Source organism: Penicillium lagena, assembly GCF_028827675.1.
Source record: "Penicillium lagena strain IBT 129212 chromosome Unknown utg000003l_segment0_segment0, whole genome shotgun sequence".
NCBI lineage: Eukaryota > Fungi > Ascomycota > Eurotiomycetes > Eurotiales > Aspergillaceae > Penicillium > Penicillium lagena.
In genome coordinates, this window is record NW_026623224.1 from 3,222,925 (window position 1) to 3,237,721 (window position 14,797).

General features: G+C 52.8%; 5 protein-coding genes across 5 annotated transcripts; all 5 read left to right on the forward strand.

Moving 5' to 3' along the window:
- Nucleotides 1-720: 720 nt before the first annotated feature.
- N7510_006519 (F-box/WD repeat-containing protein) lies at nucleotides 721-2,777 on the forward strand (the record flags this gene model as incomplete). Its single annotated transcript, XM_056978445.1, has 2 exons — nucleotides 721-1,026; nucleotides 1,080-2,777. 2 exons carry the CDS (start codon nucleotides 721-723, stop codon nucleotides 2,775-2,777), a joined length of 2,004 nt encoding a protein of 667 aa, XP_056834477.1.
- Nucleotides 2,778-3,632: 855 nt separating this feature from the next.
- Nucleotides 3,633-4,493, forward strand: N7510_006520 (uncharacterized protein; the record flags this gene model as incomplete). The annotated part of the gene is made up of 1 exon (XM_056978446.1): nucleotides 3,633-4,493. The coding sequence occupies one exon, from the start codon at nucleotides 3,633-3,635 to the stop codon at nucleotides 4,491-4,493; it is 861 nt and encodes a 286-aa protein (XP_056834478.1).
- An 855-nt stretch (nucleotides 4,494-5,348) lies between these two features.
- Nucleotides 5,349-7,271, forward strand: N7510_006521 (putative C6 finger domain protein; the record flags this gene model as incomplete). Its single annotated transcript, XM_056978447.1, has 1 exon — nucleotides 5,349-7,271. The coding sequence occupies one exon, from the start codon at nucleotides 5,349-5,351 to the stop codon at nucleotides 7,269-7,271; it is 1,923 nt and encodes a 640-aa protein (XP_056834479.1).
- A 439-nt stretch (nucleotides 7,272-7,710) lies between these two features.
- On the forward strand, nucleotides 7,711-12,625 carry N7510_006522 (putative ubiquitin-specific protease UBP12; the record flags this gene model as incomplete). Its single annotated transcript, XM_056978448.1, has 5 exons — nucleotides 7,711-7,716; nucleotides 7,877-9,650; nucleotides 9,720-11,765; nucleotides 11,815-12,036; nucleotides 12,084-12,625. The coding sequence occupies 5 exons, from the start codon at nucleotides 7,711-7,713 to the stop codon at nucleotides 12,623-12,625; spliced, it is 4,590 nt and encodes a 1,529-aa protein (XP_056834480.1).
- A 544-nt stretch (nucleotides 12,626-13,169) lies between these two features.
- Nucleotides 13,170-14,108, forward strand: N7510_006523 (uncharacterized protein; the record flags this gene model as incomplete). Its single annotated transcript, XM_056978449.1, has 1 exon — nucleotides 13,170-14,108. The coding sequence occupies one exon, from the start codon at nucleotides 13,170-13,172 to the stop codon at nucleotides 14,106-14,108; it is 939 nt and encodes a 312-aa protein (XP_056834481.1).
- Between the last annotated feature and the right edge of the window lie 689 nt (nucleotides 14,109-14,797).

Here is a 14,797-nt window from a genome sequence, read left to right on the forward strand (position 1 = left end):
AGCAGCGATCTTACCTTGCTTTTGCGGGAGTCGGAGCTCCCCAAAAGGGTAAAGTTCACCAAGACCACTTCAATAATAGTCAACACGACGTCGATACATCACATCATGGCCGGGAGAGATATCAAACGCCCCAAGGTCCTCAGACGGCGGTCTGGGGCTGGCACCGAGCAATCACACCAGCAGGAGCAGCGATGAGGTGATTTGGTGCCAGCGGGCGGTGGAGATGGCGCCATCGAGGTCACGTGGTCGATCGGGTCAGGTGCCGCGGGTGGCTCTATTCTTGCGTGATCGAGTATGATTATTCTTCTGATGGGCTCATCGCATTCTGGACTGACTCAAGCGGATTGTGCAATCGGGGAGCGGTCTGACCAGTTCTGGCATATTTATTCGAACTCGCCTCGTCCTCTTTCCTCCATTTTTCACTACGTCTTGCCACACCGCCCGTGATCTTCTCTCGACCGCTCAGGGTACTCACCACGCTCCGTCATATATTTCACTCGCACCCTGTCTTGTCCCTCGAGCACTCCTTGTCGGCTTGCGATTGACTGGGAGAGTGTTTGATATATTCAACACTCCTGACTGCCTTGTTAAGCTCTTTATCTGGATTCGCATGCAGATGCTGAGCGTCTGAGCCTTATCGCCCAATCCCAGAGACCACATCTCGCCCCGCGGTAGCGACTGTCTCCCTCTGTCTCACCGGATACGGCGTGAACCGTCGCCATGGGCGATTCCTCGAAGACGTCCTCCAACCCTGAAAATCTCGTTGCTCCGGCCAGAGCATGGAGCGCTGAGAACACCGAGTCCAATCGCCACCCCGCGTCGAACGATGATCTGGCAGAACTTGCGAAGCAAAATGTCACACCCTTCCTGGAGAAGTACAACCCCAGACAATTTACGCCGTTGCATTCGGAGGCAGGGACGCCTTCCGGCTCCCGGCCGAGAAATGCCAGCTTCTGCTATCGTCACCAACCCGACTCGGCGTGCAGGCGTCAAGCCGATGAGGTTTCCATGGGCCAGTTACAAAAGGTATGTTTACTTGGACATAACATATGATTTGTGGGGTTGCTAACATACTGCAGGAACTCGAAACGCTCCCCCAGAGTGATCAACAAGGCATCGCGCATGTCTGGTCACTGTTCTCCGCCGCGCCCGCGAAACAACGGACTCTGATGCTGCAGGGTATTCTCGCACAGTGCTGCTTCCCGCAATTGTCGTTTATTTCGGCGAGCGTTCGCGAGCTCATTCGAATCGACTTCCTCACGGCCCTTCCCCCTGAGCTCTCCTTCAAAATCCTACAATACCTCGACACAGCCTCTCTTTGCCGAGCCGCACAAGTTTCACACCGCTGGAGGGCTCTCGCTGACGACGATGTTGTCTGGCACAGAATGTGCGAGCAACACATTCGCCGTAAGTGCAACAAGTGTGGATGGGGCTTACCTTTGCTCGATCGGAAGCGCCTTCGAGAATCGAAGCGCGAAATCGAGTTGCGGGCCACGACATGGGGCAACAACCAACCCTCCACACGCCCCGGCGAGGCTGTGACGAGCGAGAGCTGCTCCGTGGCCGAGTCTGCCGCTTCTGGAAAGCGCAAAATTGGGGCGGAGGAACCTAGCAGCTCACTGTCCAAGCGCCATTGTCTCTCGGCCGCTCATCGCTCTGAGGATGATGATGAGTATTTCAAAACCAGGTATCGGCCCTGGAAGGACGTTTACCGCGACCGATTCGTCGTTGGGATGAAGTGGAAGCACCGGCGCTGCGCCGTCAAAGTGTTCCGCGGCCACACCGACAGCGTTATGTGCCTGCAGTTCGAGGATAACATCTTGATGACGGGCTCCTATGACTCCACTGTCAAAATCTGGGATCTGGATACAGGCGAAGAGCTGCGCACGCTGCGTGGCCACAGGGCCGGAGTGCGTTGTCTTCAGTTCGATGATACCAAATTGATCACCGGCAGCCTGGACCATAGCATCCGGGTGTGGAATTGGCGCACAGGTGAATGCATCTCCAAGTATAACGGGCACACCGAGGCAGTCATCGCCCTCCACTTCGATGCGACCCTGCTTGCCTCCGCGTCTGTGGATACGACCGTGAAGATTTGGAACTTCAAGGACAAATCCACATTCATTCTGCCCCACCCTTCTTGTGTCAATGCTGTCAAGATCGATACACAATCCCGCACAGTCCTGACGGCTTGTGATGATGGGGCGGCCCGTCTGTGGGATCTCGACACTAAGACCTGTATCCGAGTCTTCCCCAACCATATTGGGGCGGTGCAGCAGGTGATTGCTCTGCCTCGAGAAATTGAACTCGAAAACCATCTAGCAGAGTGTGAGAACGACCACGTCAGCACTTCATCCAGGGACGGCGATGCTATCGTGAACACACTTTCCCCTCTACTTGAGTCGAAATCCCTGTCTGCGCAACCATCTCCGTTTGGGTCCTCCTTCGACCAGGACCCGGACCGCCAGGAACCTCCGAAGTACATCATCACTAGCAGCATCGATGCTACCATCCGCCTGTGGGAGACGAACACCGGCCGATGCCTTCGCACGTTCTTTGGCCACCTGGAAGGAATCTGGGCGCTTTCTGCTGACACTCTTCGCATTGCTTCTGGCGGATCTGATCGCATGGTCAAGATCTGGGATCCTCGCATTCCTACTTGCCAAGATACCTACGAAGGCCACACGGCTGCCGTCAACTGTATCGGCCTGAGCGACAGCCGCTTCATTACTGGCAGTGATGATTACCAGGTTCGCATGTACTGTTTCCGAGCCTGATTAGGCTCTTTTGATTCTTTGCATTTGATGCTTTCTTATTTGGAAACCCGGTGTAGTGGTTTTCTCGCATCTTGTTTATTATGCTTCTTGTCTAATATGGCCTGTCTGGACGATGGATGGTTTGGTTATACCCAGGCGCTCTTGGGAATGATTTTTTTTTTTTCACAGAGGATGTGACCCGGCGCCACATTTTGATTTGATGGGCTCTTATCTGTTATCCATGACTGCATCTCCGGTGTCCGATTCATTTGTTCTTTTATTCTCATGAGGTTTTCGTTGTTCATAGCTAGCTTTTCGCCGACTTCATGTCAAGTCCGAGTCCATCAATTAATGGAATTGTAACTATCACCAGCTTGTGTACTCCCATCTTCTGCAATAGCTTCGGTGTTAAATCTAGAGTCAAATCGGAATTGTGGACATCCAAGCCCGTTCAAGTGCGGTAGCGAGTTGGCCAAATATATTTCCAGATTGACGGACCAGATCAGGCTGTGAACCTTAACCAACCCATTTTCACCATCAGTCATCAGAATAATCCCAGGTACTGCCATCCGCAGTCAAGCCCGTGTCGGCCATGACGAATCCTCCGAGGTCAAATTAAGCGTCGGCGGTGCTGGAGAAACTAAACCTAAACGGGGCATTCATAGATGAGATCAGCCCTCTCTCCATCAGGGCTAGTCGATGATGATGAACTAACTCTAGTGTGGTAGAATGAAGTATGGTCAACGCCGCACGGTAATCTTCTCGTCTGCACCTATCGGTCTGTTTCTCAAAACTTCTGTTCGTTAAATTCGGTATCTGAATCTCATCCTCCATTAAGTGCCAGTCTAAGGGAGACATTATCTGCGATATTTCAAGATGGCTGATGGGATTACTTCAGTATCGCAGTCGGCAGACTTGCAGAGTCCATTATCGAAGCCTCCATCATCGTGGCCTTCATTTTCGAAGTCTTCATCCCCGAAGCCTCCGTCCTCAGAGCCTTCATTTTTTCAGTTTCCGTCGCAAGCGTCTTCTGTCATTGATCCTCCAATCGCCCCTATCCTTGCTGAGATCGCAAGGGATCACCCGGATCAGCTGTGGGAAGCAGCACTGGCATATCACGGCTGCCCCAGGACCGAAAAGCCCGAGGAAAAAACCACCAGATGGACTTGCTGGGGACTGAGGCAGCTTGTATCCAGGTCGATGGGGATGATTAGCATCATCGTGGCGTGTCTCGTAGTCATTGCCGTCCTCGGCATGATCTTCATATACGTCCCGCTCAACGAGCGTTCTCGGATGAAGGAGGCCGAAATTACACTCACAGAGCTGTCCTCTCTCAACACCACAGCCTCTGCCTCCATGCCGAGCGATATAGCGGACTCGGCCATTTCCAAGCATAAACGCCGCTCCCCTTCGTCTATGACCAATTTGGCCTCGCCTGCAACATCCATTCCAGTCCCGACTTCACGAACTGCGGTGTTCAACATTACAGCGACATACACTCCAATCAGAAGTATACCCCACGGCTCACAACGGCTCTCAAGCTCCTCAGATATTAGAACTGGACTGCCCCCGTGGTCTGAAACGACGTTTCGAATCTTGCCGATTCCAACAGGCCATACACCCAGCACAACCTTTGCTACTCGTCCTTTACGGACAACCCAACTTGGAATGCCAACCCCGGGTAATACTTCTTTGAATACACCAATGACTATTAACCCTATATCTACACAGATATAATATTGAAGGTTGATATTTTTAGTTGTCAACGGCTATGATATACTATGCTACACGTTGACAAAACCATGTCCTGAACACGTTGAGCAGGATCTTTGGGGGTTTGTCTTTGCTGATATTGGAGGGGAGGTTCGTTTCCTAGATGTACGGACTTTAAAAGAATGATCGATTTTGCTATTTGGCCAAAGCATAGTATCTGGAGGCTTTTACAACTGATATTGTCTGTACGATCTGCTGAACGTGGGATGCTTGGTTGCTTAACAGATATTGTACACTTGTATGATGGTCACCAGCAAGAGGAATCCCGAACGCTTTGAAATCTTTGTCTGTTACCAAGGCAGCGATGGAATATCATTCAGTGCGGACCAGTTGCTATTCTGTCTAACAAAGGGTGCAATATGGGAGGATGAGTAATGATTGCTGCACTAGTTATATGAAACAAAATGACAAACATAAACATATTTTCACACTGGCTCTTGCTGTGTCTGCTGATATAAATTGATAGAACTAAAATGAGTTAAGATTCTATATCTATTTGTTCAGCTCATGTCAGCCCTAAAGGCTGCTGCTATCTCCACCCGCGGCATCTCCGAGTGAGCCCTAAAAACCTGGCATTACCAAGGTAATTCCACGCCGGTCATCCAAAAATTGGGATATAGAAGTATCCAAGAATCTTCCGGCCGGTGAGCCCACGCCGAGACTTCTGTCATCGCAAAAGTCCACCCTAATCTTTCTTCAAATCCTCAACCTCTTTCTTCATTCGTCTCTCTCCAACATCGAGGAAGTCAAGCAAACGTAAGCCAATATCATTTCATCTGTTTATTGATGTTGAAGACACTGACACAAAACCAGCCCAATATGGCGTACACCCAGGAGAGACTGGCGAAAGCCTGCGAGCTTTTCCCACGAACAGCGAGCAGACTCGCTTTCGAGGATGTATCCTGTCCTGTCTATAACCTGAGAAAGCGAGACAAGCATGTTCTCTCTTCATGGATCGATGATGACGACAAGGATGAGGATTATACTCCTCGGGGTCGCATGATTCTGCCAAAGCGCAAGCTAGTGACTGGCCTTGACCAAGGCGACAGAAGCCGCGACCGACCTGTCAAACGAGCGAGAAGCCTGCCACTTACCTCGATGGTCACGCTTCGCTTGGGTTCCCACTCTGGCAAGGCGCTACTGTCATCGATCGTAAGCTCTCTGCATGACGTGCAGCTTAACACATGGGAAGAATACCGAACCGTCACCGATCTTGCCGACACCAGCCCTGCTGCCTCGCGCTATGCTCTCAAGGTTCAAAAGAGAACCATCACGAGCGCGGGCGATGACTCTGATGGCGACGATAATGCGACGCTGGAATTCCTCCTGCCAGCCGCGCACGACTTGGGAAACGTTGGAGCTGAGGTCCCCGTTGGAAAGCCATGTCTTTCATGTGAATATCTGGACATGGATTGCTCTCTGGTCAGAAAGCCGCTCTCATACCCTTGCAACAACTGCAAGGTCGACGGCTTGGAGTGCGAATTGACCACCCCGCCTCGCTGGAAGCGAGATTGCGAAAAGTGCAAGAGCCGTCATGGTGGCCCCAAATGCTCATACATCTTTGCCGACTGTGATCACAGTCTGCCGTGCATCTATTGTGGCGAGCCAGGATTCGAGTGCATCGCTGGACCAGCTGTAAGGCCTCCTGTCCGTCTCATGGCCAACTTTTACAACAATCACGGCAACGATGGCCAGCTTGCGCAATATGATGCGAGTTCCCCCGTTGATGAAGAAGATCAGAGCAGTGTTTCATCTAAAACCCATGGCACCGACAATACTGAAGATGATCCTACCACCAAGTTGGCGGTTGGTTCGGTCCCGAGGGACGACGTCTCCATCAGCTCTGGGCCTGAACCTACCGAGTACGATCCGGACGTCTTGCATCCTGAATCCATGGTCAATGTTGGCGAGACCTCGAATGCTTCCGGCTTACTCTCTGTTGAGCCAACTGAATATCATCTGGACCTTTTCAACCCTCGGCCAACCGTGGAAGTTGACAAGGGGAACAACATTTCCATCTCTACTGTATCTACTGAGCATCACTCGAGCGCCTTCACTGACATGGAAATTACGCGCCAGTATCGGATCACAACGTACTTTGCCCACCCCATGGAGTTCTTGTACGAGGCTCCTGACGATGGGACTCGCCCTTGCCACTGGTGCAACAACTATGCGTACGGACTCAAGGGACTTGGCAAGCGATGCGTTGAAATTGCGGACTTTGGCGATGGCCAGTGGATTGAACTGGAAAATGGCCACCAGCTGGATGGAAAAGAACCCAGCCGCATGTGCGTTGAGTGCGTCTTTGCCCGAATCCGGATCCTTCAGTGTCTTAAGCACAAGGGCAGAATACTTCCTCTAGAAATTGTCAACGGGTCGGTCGATATGGAGGCTGCGCGTAGTGCCATCCTCCGGGCAGAGAGGCACCTCGTCACCCCTGACACCATGATCGCCGGACCATCGGTCCCCCCACCCCAGCAGCCGTGGTGCTCGCTATGCCTCCAGCCGGCCACCCACTGCTGCGGCGCCCACCAGGACAACCCCACGCCGTCCTCGATCGGAGTCGGATGTGGGTTGACACTCTGCAAAAAGTGCCTTGATCGGTACATGTACCATGGCACCATCGAAGCCGTCGTGGAGCAGAATCGCACCATCCCCTCCGCCAATACCGAGACTCGTGCCGATGTGGATTTGATTCTGAAGGGGCCGTTCAATCTCATTTGGATCAAATACCTGGACTGACTGATGGGAAGCAAAACGGATGGAATACCAGGAGATCAGATGGAATGAGCGAGATGGTTGACACGCTGGTTGAGCAGAGCATGTCCTCTGATCCTGTCTTGATCTCGCCTGCGGTGGAATAGCCACGCGCCTGAATTTGATTATTTTCTCTCTTGTATTTGCTTGCAGGATTGAATTGCCATCTCTGACAAGGCAGCAAGAGCAAACTCCGACATTGAATGAAAATTCCGCCTGAATGGCGAATAATGGTATTTGCTGTGGTGAAGAACGGGTTCCTGCACAATAGACGTCATTTAGGGCTTCTGCTCAATTGAGCACCGAGCTTCAATAGCTTCGCATTCACCAGGGAATGGCCCTGGACATATATACTTCTTTTGGTCTCTTCGATTTCCCACCCTCACCCGCCTGTCATTTTGTCCTGCTTCTCACATCGTCACGCATGAGGGTCGCTCCCTCCCTCTGCAACGCTGGAGGCGGAGACTGACTAACATTTTCTGCCAGTTGAATTTGCTTTCGCTTTCTCCTCGCACGCCTTTTGCTTTCTTCCGCCTCGAAGATCGCAAATCCGACAAAATTAAAGAAGGTGAAGAGGCTGGCTTGCTCAGTCCCTTATCCTCCTTTCTTTTTTCCTCCGGTTGCCGCGAGCTGCCACGAAACGTGCGCAGCTCACCGTCACGACGTCTTCCACCAAGCGCCGAAAAGTTTCTCCAGAGCCTCGCAGCAGCCCAGGAGAGGCCCGACGTCACGGCCACTCTGAGCCTCCCTCCTCCGCCTTGCCACCGGACCGTCGCTCTTCGTCTACTTCCAACTCCCGAAGCAAGAGCTCGTCGCTCTCGCCGCCCCGCTACGTGCCGGCTCATCTTCAGTTCCCGGTCCCTGGAACTCGCCCCCAGTCCGGTGGCCGCTCGCCGACCCCCGCGACCGCATACGCTGGCCTCTCCCTATCGAGCGACTACTCTGTGATGCCGTCCGATCACCGTGACGGCTCTCCTCCGTCGAATGGCGACGGTCGGTCGCCTTCTCCAGGTGTCAAACGACCTGCCTCTGAGATTGCGGATTCGGACCCCGAGGGCGGCGTCAGCACATCTTTGGGGGGTGTTGACGCGCGCGACTCGGGCATCCTGACCGGGCCGGAAGACGATAACATCTATCCCACTCCGTCTAGCAGCGCACCCAACTCCAGCCAAGAGCACTGCAACCCCGCCTCCCAATCGCACGATGTTCCTTCGATCGACGACCAGCTGGCCCAAGTGACTGCGCTGGTGATGCGGCCTCTGCAAGATGGGCAGAAGGGCTACGTGATCTCTATGACGTGGATGAAGAAGGTGTTCGCGCGGAGCTCGACGCAAGCTGACAGAGCGGACAAGGAATCTCTCGAAAGCGAGCTGGGGCCGGTGGACAACTCGGACATCGTTCTGGATACCGACCCGGAGACTAGTGACTTCAAAGACGAGGCGAATGAGCCATATGTACCGTTGCGGCCCGGTCTCCAAATCAGCGAGGACTTTGAGCTTGTGCCGCAGGAGGGTTGGGATTTGATCATGAAGTGGTATGGGCTCGCGGATCAGTCGCCCGTCATCGTTCGCTACGCACACAACACCAACCCAGCTGGCGACATGGAGAATATCATTTATGAACTGCATCCACCTATTTTCACCTTTTTCAAGCTGTCGAATCCGTCCGCCGGCATGTCACCTCAGATGTTGAAGGAAAAGAACATGCCTGCCCCCCGGACGTTGGCCAGCCGCCAGATGTCATTCCAGAAGTGGTTGATGGTGGCAAAGCAACTGGCTGGAATTGACATGAACACCAAGGTTCGTGTGTGGAAGATTCTTGGCGGCCTGCAAAGCACCAACCCATCCGCATCAGCCACACCGGCAGTTTCCCGCGCTGCGTCACCGGCACCGGCAGCGGGCCTCATTCCTGGCCACAAAACGCTTGTCGTCGACCTGAACACTTTTCTGGCTTTGTCTGAAGGCAGCCAGCGGGTACTACTCGAGGGCGTCAAAGACCAGACTGCCAATGTCAACTACAATGGTCGAATGAGCTTGGACGTGGCTGGCCTTGCGGGAACTGACACTGTTGTCCTCGAGGAACATGTTGGCGGACCGAAAGGCGGAGATTGGGTGTCCGAAGCCTCAGCGCAGACGCTCAAGCGCTTGGGCATTCCCGCGGTCCATTCCAAGAAAGAGCTTTCCACCCAGTCTGCCAACAAAAGCCCGACTCCTAGCGGCAGATCCACGCCGGCTCCCGAGAACAGAGGTCGACGTGGTCGAGATATGGGTTTGACTGGCTTCGAGAATCTTGGCAACACATGCTACCAAAATGCGGCGACTCAATGTGTCCGAGCCGTTGAGGAGTTGACCTACTATTTTCTCAGTACGTATCCTCCATGGCTGTGTAGGTGGCGGCATGGCTGAGTTTGACCATACTAACGTCCCCCTGCAGGCGAATCTCACAAAAAAGATCTGAACCCGGAAAACCCGCTTGCCTACAACGGTGCTATTGCTAAATCATATGCTGGTTTGCTGCGTGATGTCTACCGTGAACCTGTGCCATCCAATATCAGTCCCGGGTATTTTCGACGCACGATCGGAAAATACAACCCGGCAATGTCTGGCTTCGAGCAGCATGATAGCCAGGAGTTTCTGATGTTCCTTCTGGACGGTCTTTCCGAGGATTTGAACCGAATCAAAAAGAAGCCGTACATTGAAAAGCCTGATTCGACTGACGAGATGGTGCACGACCGCGAAGCACTGGAGAAGTTCGCAACCAAGTCATGGGATATCTACAAGGCCCGCAATGACTCTGTCATCACTGATCTTTTTGCTGGCATGTACAAATCTACTCTTGTTTGCCCGGAGTGCGACAAGGTCAGCATCATCTTTGATCCTTTCAGCAGTCTTACATTGCCGATCCCGATGGACGAGCCTTTCGCTCGAGAGATCATCTACATTGGCTTGGGGCGCAAGCCGCTGAGAATTACCGTGGAGGTTGATCGAACGGCCAGCTTGAGAATGTGGAAAGAGGCGGTTGCCAAGAAGATGGACGTTGATGCCGATCGCATCATTGTGTCCGAGGTTTACCAGGGCACGTTCTTCAAACATTTCGACAGTGACAATCAATCCATTCAAGAGATGCGACTCTCGGCTCACGATGACATCGTTTTTTACGAGGTCGAGGCAACTCCCACCTCGACGGCGAAAGGGTCGATCTTGCGAGGACCTCCGAAGTTCAACTCACCCGAAGCTGATTACACTCTCGTCCCCATCTTCAACCGACGGAGGGTCGGAAACAAAAACCGGTCGCAGTTCGACATCTTTGGAAACCCGTCTTTCATCGTTGTCACTCGCGAGGAAGCTCAAGATTTCGGTGCCATCTTCCACAAGCTTCTGAACGTCGCTGCAAGCATGACGACCCGCGATATTCTCGGCGAGAGCCACAATGGGGTCGTGCAGTCGGCCCAAAGCTCCGAGGACTCGGACACTGTTCTGATGAATGCGGACGATGCAGAGTCCGCCGACTCCACGATCAAAACCTCTTCTGTCGAAGATGAGGACAGCATTGTTGACGTTTCGATGTATGATGTTTCACAGTCCTCGCCCACTCCCACTCAGGACCGAGAGTTAGAAGAGCAATCTCCCGCTCACCCATTGGCTGGCACAGTCGCCCCAGCGCTGCTCAGTCTCTTTGACGCCAAGGTCATGAAGACTAAAGAAAGTCTACCCAAGGGCCGGTCGATCGATCAGTCCAAAGACTACCCCCTGATCTCCAGTCTGATCAAACCTGCGTCCGTCCCGAAGAAAGACTCGGATGGGATGTCCCAGAACTCGGAAGAAGACAAGAGTGATGTAAGTAGCGAGACTGATGGCTCTGATTCGGAACCCAGCACCAATGGTGCCAATGGTGACTCGGAACCTGGTGAATGGCCCCTCATCTGTCCTGGTGATGCCATCTTGCTTGACTGGAATGACGACGCCTACGATGCGCTGTTTTGTGGCAATAAACGCGATGACAACGAGCTCAGAGGCGCAGGTACATGGCAGAATATTGAAGTCTTCTATGACCGCGAGCTTATCCGGCGTCGTGCACAGCGGGAAGATCGCAAGGCCCGGGGCATCACTCTTGATGAGTGCTTGGATGAATTCAGCAAGGAAGAGATTCTGTCCCAAAGTGATGCTTGGTATTGCCCCCGTTGCAAGGAACATCGCCAAGCTCGCAAGAAGTTCGAGTTGTGGAAGGCTCCCGATATCATGGTGATTCACCTCAAGCGCTTCGGCGCCCCGGTCCGTGGCATGCGAATGAAGCTCGACACCCTTGTTAAATTTCCCCTGGAAAACCTGGATATGACCGGCCGTGTGCAAGGCCCTGATGATGGCAATGGCTTGGTCTATGACTTGATCGGCGTGGACAACCACTCTGGCAGTATGGCCGGAGGACACTACACTGCATTTGCAAAGAACTTTGTCGAGGACAAGTGGTGCAGTTTCAATGGTAGGCATATGCATACTCTTTGTCTTGCCATCTACTGACTTTCGATTAGACTCTAACGCCACCGTTATGACCAACCCACAGCAAGCTGTCGGTTCTCGGGCGTATCTGCTCTTTTACCGGCGTCGATCCAACCGTCCTCTTGGTGGCCCTAAACTCCAAAAGATCGTTGATGACTACAAGCGTGGTTCTGAGGAAGGCGAGCACTCCACTGACTCGCGTGGCCCGTCACCTTCGGGGAAGGCCAGTGCCTCGGCGGCTCCTCCCGCAATGGGTCGTCGAGCGCCTTGATCGGAGCCGGAGCAGCTCACCAAGCGGGAGATGGTGGTTTGCGAGCCGGTCCTCCGGCGACGAAGGAGGGTGAGGATGATTCGCCTCCCCGGTACGGAGCACACGACGATGACGACCTCGCGGACAGCGAGTCCGATAGTGGACGACTGGAAGGTATGCAATTCACTGGCAATGTTTTCGAGCTCGACCACGAGAGACCCGACCCGCTCAGCATCAACCAGGACCCCTCCTGGTCCTTCAAGCGAGTGCCCGAAGCTCACGACTTCGAACAGATGACAGCCCATCCTCCGGGATCTTTCTCTAATGGCGTCCGCGATGATGACGATCTCTTTGACGACAATGATAGCACTGTGGCTGTGGGCGATGGAGACTTGGATGATCTTGATGCCCGTCTGCTCGATCTGAAAGACTCGCCTCCGGCTGGGCGCTCTCAGGGTTTCAAGTCCGGTCCGGGTTCCGAGGCTGATGCCTCTTTCGAAGATATCCCGCCCCTGATGGAGGACAACTCTGATGATGACCTGCCCGTTGTCGAGCTGCGTGTGGGTGATGATGACAAGATGGTCTCCGATTAATGGTGGAGGTAACAAAAGTGCGATTGGAGCATTGGGCGTTCGGGTACATACAAAAAGAAGACAAGAGGGGGTTGATCGTTTCCATGGGTTCTCTCAGACTTCCGACAGTCATCTCTGGTGGTCCTGCACGGTGGCAATCTGCTATGCCGATCTGCCTGCTTGCCAGTCTTCGTTCTTTTCGTCTGCTTCATGTGTATGTTATGATAACTACCTAGATGGTCCCGGCGGCACGGCTGGTCTTTTGTGTTCGTTACATCTTCGAGTGGATGCGGTTGCATCGCATATGGGAGGGATTCATCTTGATATGATGGCTTCTAGATTACTGTCACTTTCCAGTCGATTTCTAGATGTTTAGTGTGAAATGCGTGCATCCAGCTTTCGTCCGTTCATCCTCGAATGTGTCCTTCCTCTTTGAGGATGTAGGCTCTTTCCTTTCCTTCTCACTTCCTTTCTCTCTTTCCCTTTTTCTTTTCTCTCCCTCTCTCTTGTCTTCTCTTCTCTTCTCTTCGTTCTCTCCCTCGCCAGCTTCTTACCTGTTTGCTCAATGGTTATGGTCTTGAGCTACATCATTCACCCGCCCTCCACCATCCTCTATGGGGAAGACTCCTTCACCTCGATCAGCCAAACATCCTCGTCAAGAATGCCTCAAATCCAGGTCATTGTCCCTTCGATTCCTGGATCTCATGACAGAAACAACCGTCCAATCCTGCGCTCTGTTGAACGATCACCCATCCAGCGACCCATCGAGGCATCCTCGTCGCCGTCCGGCCTCTGCACTTCCACGCGCAACCGCGCCTGTGTCCTCAGCGAGAGTGAGATCAGTGTTCTTGATCTGGGCCCTGGGCTTGCCCCTGGACATATGAGGAACTCGGAGTACGCGAGGCTTTTTGCAGATACGACTGAGAAAGGACCAGAGATGTCTTTCATGCATGCTCCGTTGCCCTGGACGGAGGTGCCTGTTCCTGATGTCCTGCGTGATCCTCTTCAGCGAGGCCGGGTCAAAGCTACGCCTGGTGGTCGGCCTCCTGCTCTCCGTTCCGAGGACTCTGACTCGGTCGCTGTCACCTCTGACAGCATGTCCTTCAGCAACGAACACCCGCTTCGTCTTCGGGACCGTCGACACAACGACATTCGTATGGGTGCGCACGCAAAGAAATCCCGTGCTACTCGGCACACAGGATTCATGGGGTATGGATATGGATATGGATATGGCGGGTATGGAGAGGACCACTTCTTCATTCTGGCTGACGACGAGTTACACTGTGAGGCTCGTGCCCTCTTCGTCCGGCAGTCTTCCAGGCCGTCGCCTCCTTTATGGCCTGCTGTTCATCGCTCCAAGAGTTGGTTTGGTGGTATGTACCCCGAGATACCGGCTTTGCGTTATGGCCTTCCCGTCCCTGTAAACCGGCAAGAGGATGAGGAATTGTTTTCTGGAGTGGTTCTGGATGACGAGCTCATTGATGATTCGGACGGCGGGTTTTAATCATGGTCCTTCATTTATCGACTATTGAAGGATGCGGCAAGACAAATTATCAACAACGGATGGTGTATACGGTTTCACGAACACGAGTTTGCATGGGTGGCGCGTATTTTATGACATTCATTTTCAGAATTGGCAGGGCAGGGCTCTCGGTTGCATTATGATATCCAGGGACGGGAAGTGGAACGTTACGAAGGACCAACACCTAGGACTGCATGCGCATACCATCATAAAGTTATGACTTCAGCACGCATGCACTTAGTTTATACCAAATTAGTTACAGAGCATAACACAGCGCTTATCTTCTATGAAATGATAGTGCTGTGTTGCAAAAAGCCCAAGTCTATTCGTCTATACTTGTCAGCCCGCGGTATATACACCCATGAAGCACAAAATGTCAAGATATACCGCGACGCAAAACCAGAAAAATCGAAGACAACAATTCTATACCCAAATGACCAGGCGCCGGTAATGCAGAAAGAGATAGAGAATCAAAGAACTGGAAACTGGCCGAGTGGAAACCCATGAAGGCTCGGATATGACGATAAGGAAAAAGTTCTATTGGTGCAAAATGACAACAATCGTTGATGACTTTTTGGAGACTTTTTGGACGAGCTCGCGTAGGAAAGAGTATCGGCGCGGCAGGAATAGAGTGGATTAGGCCGAGACTAGCTGTTGCTTTTCGCATATAT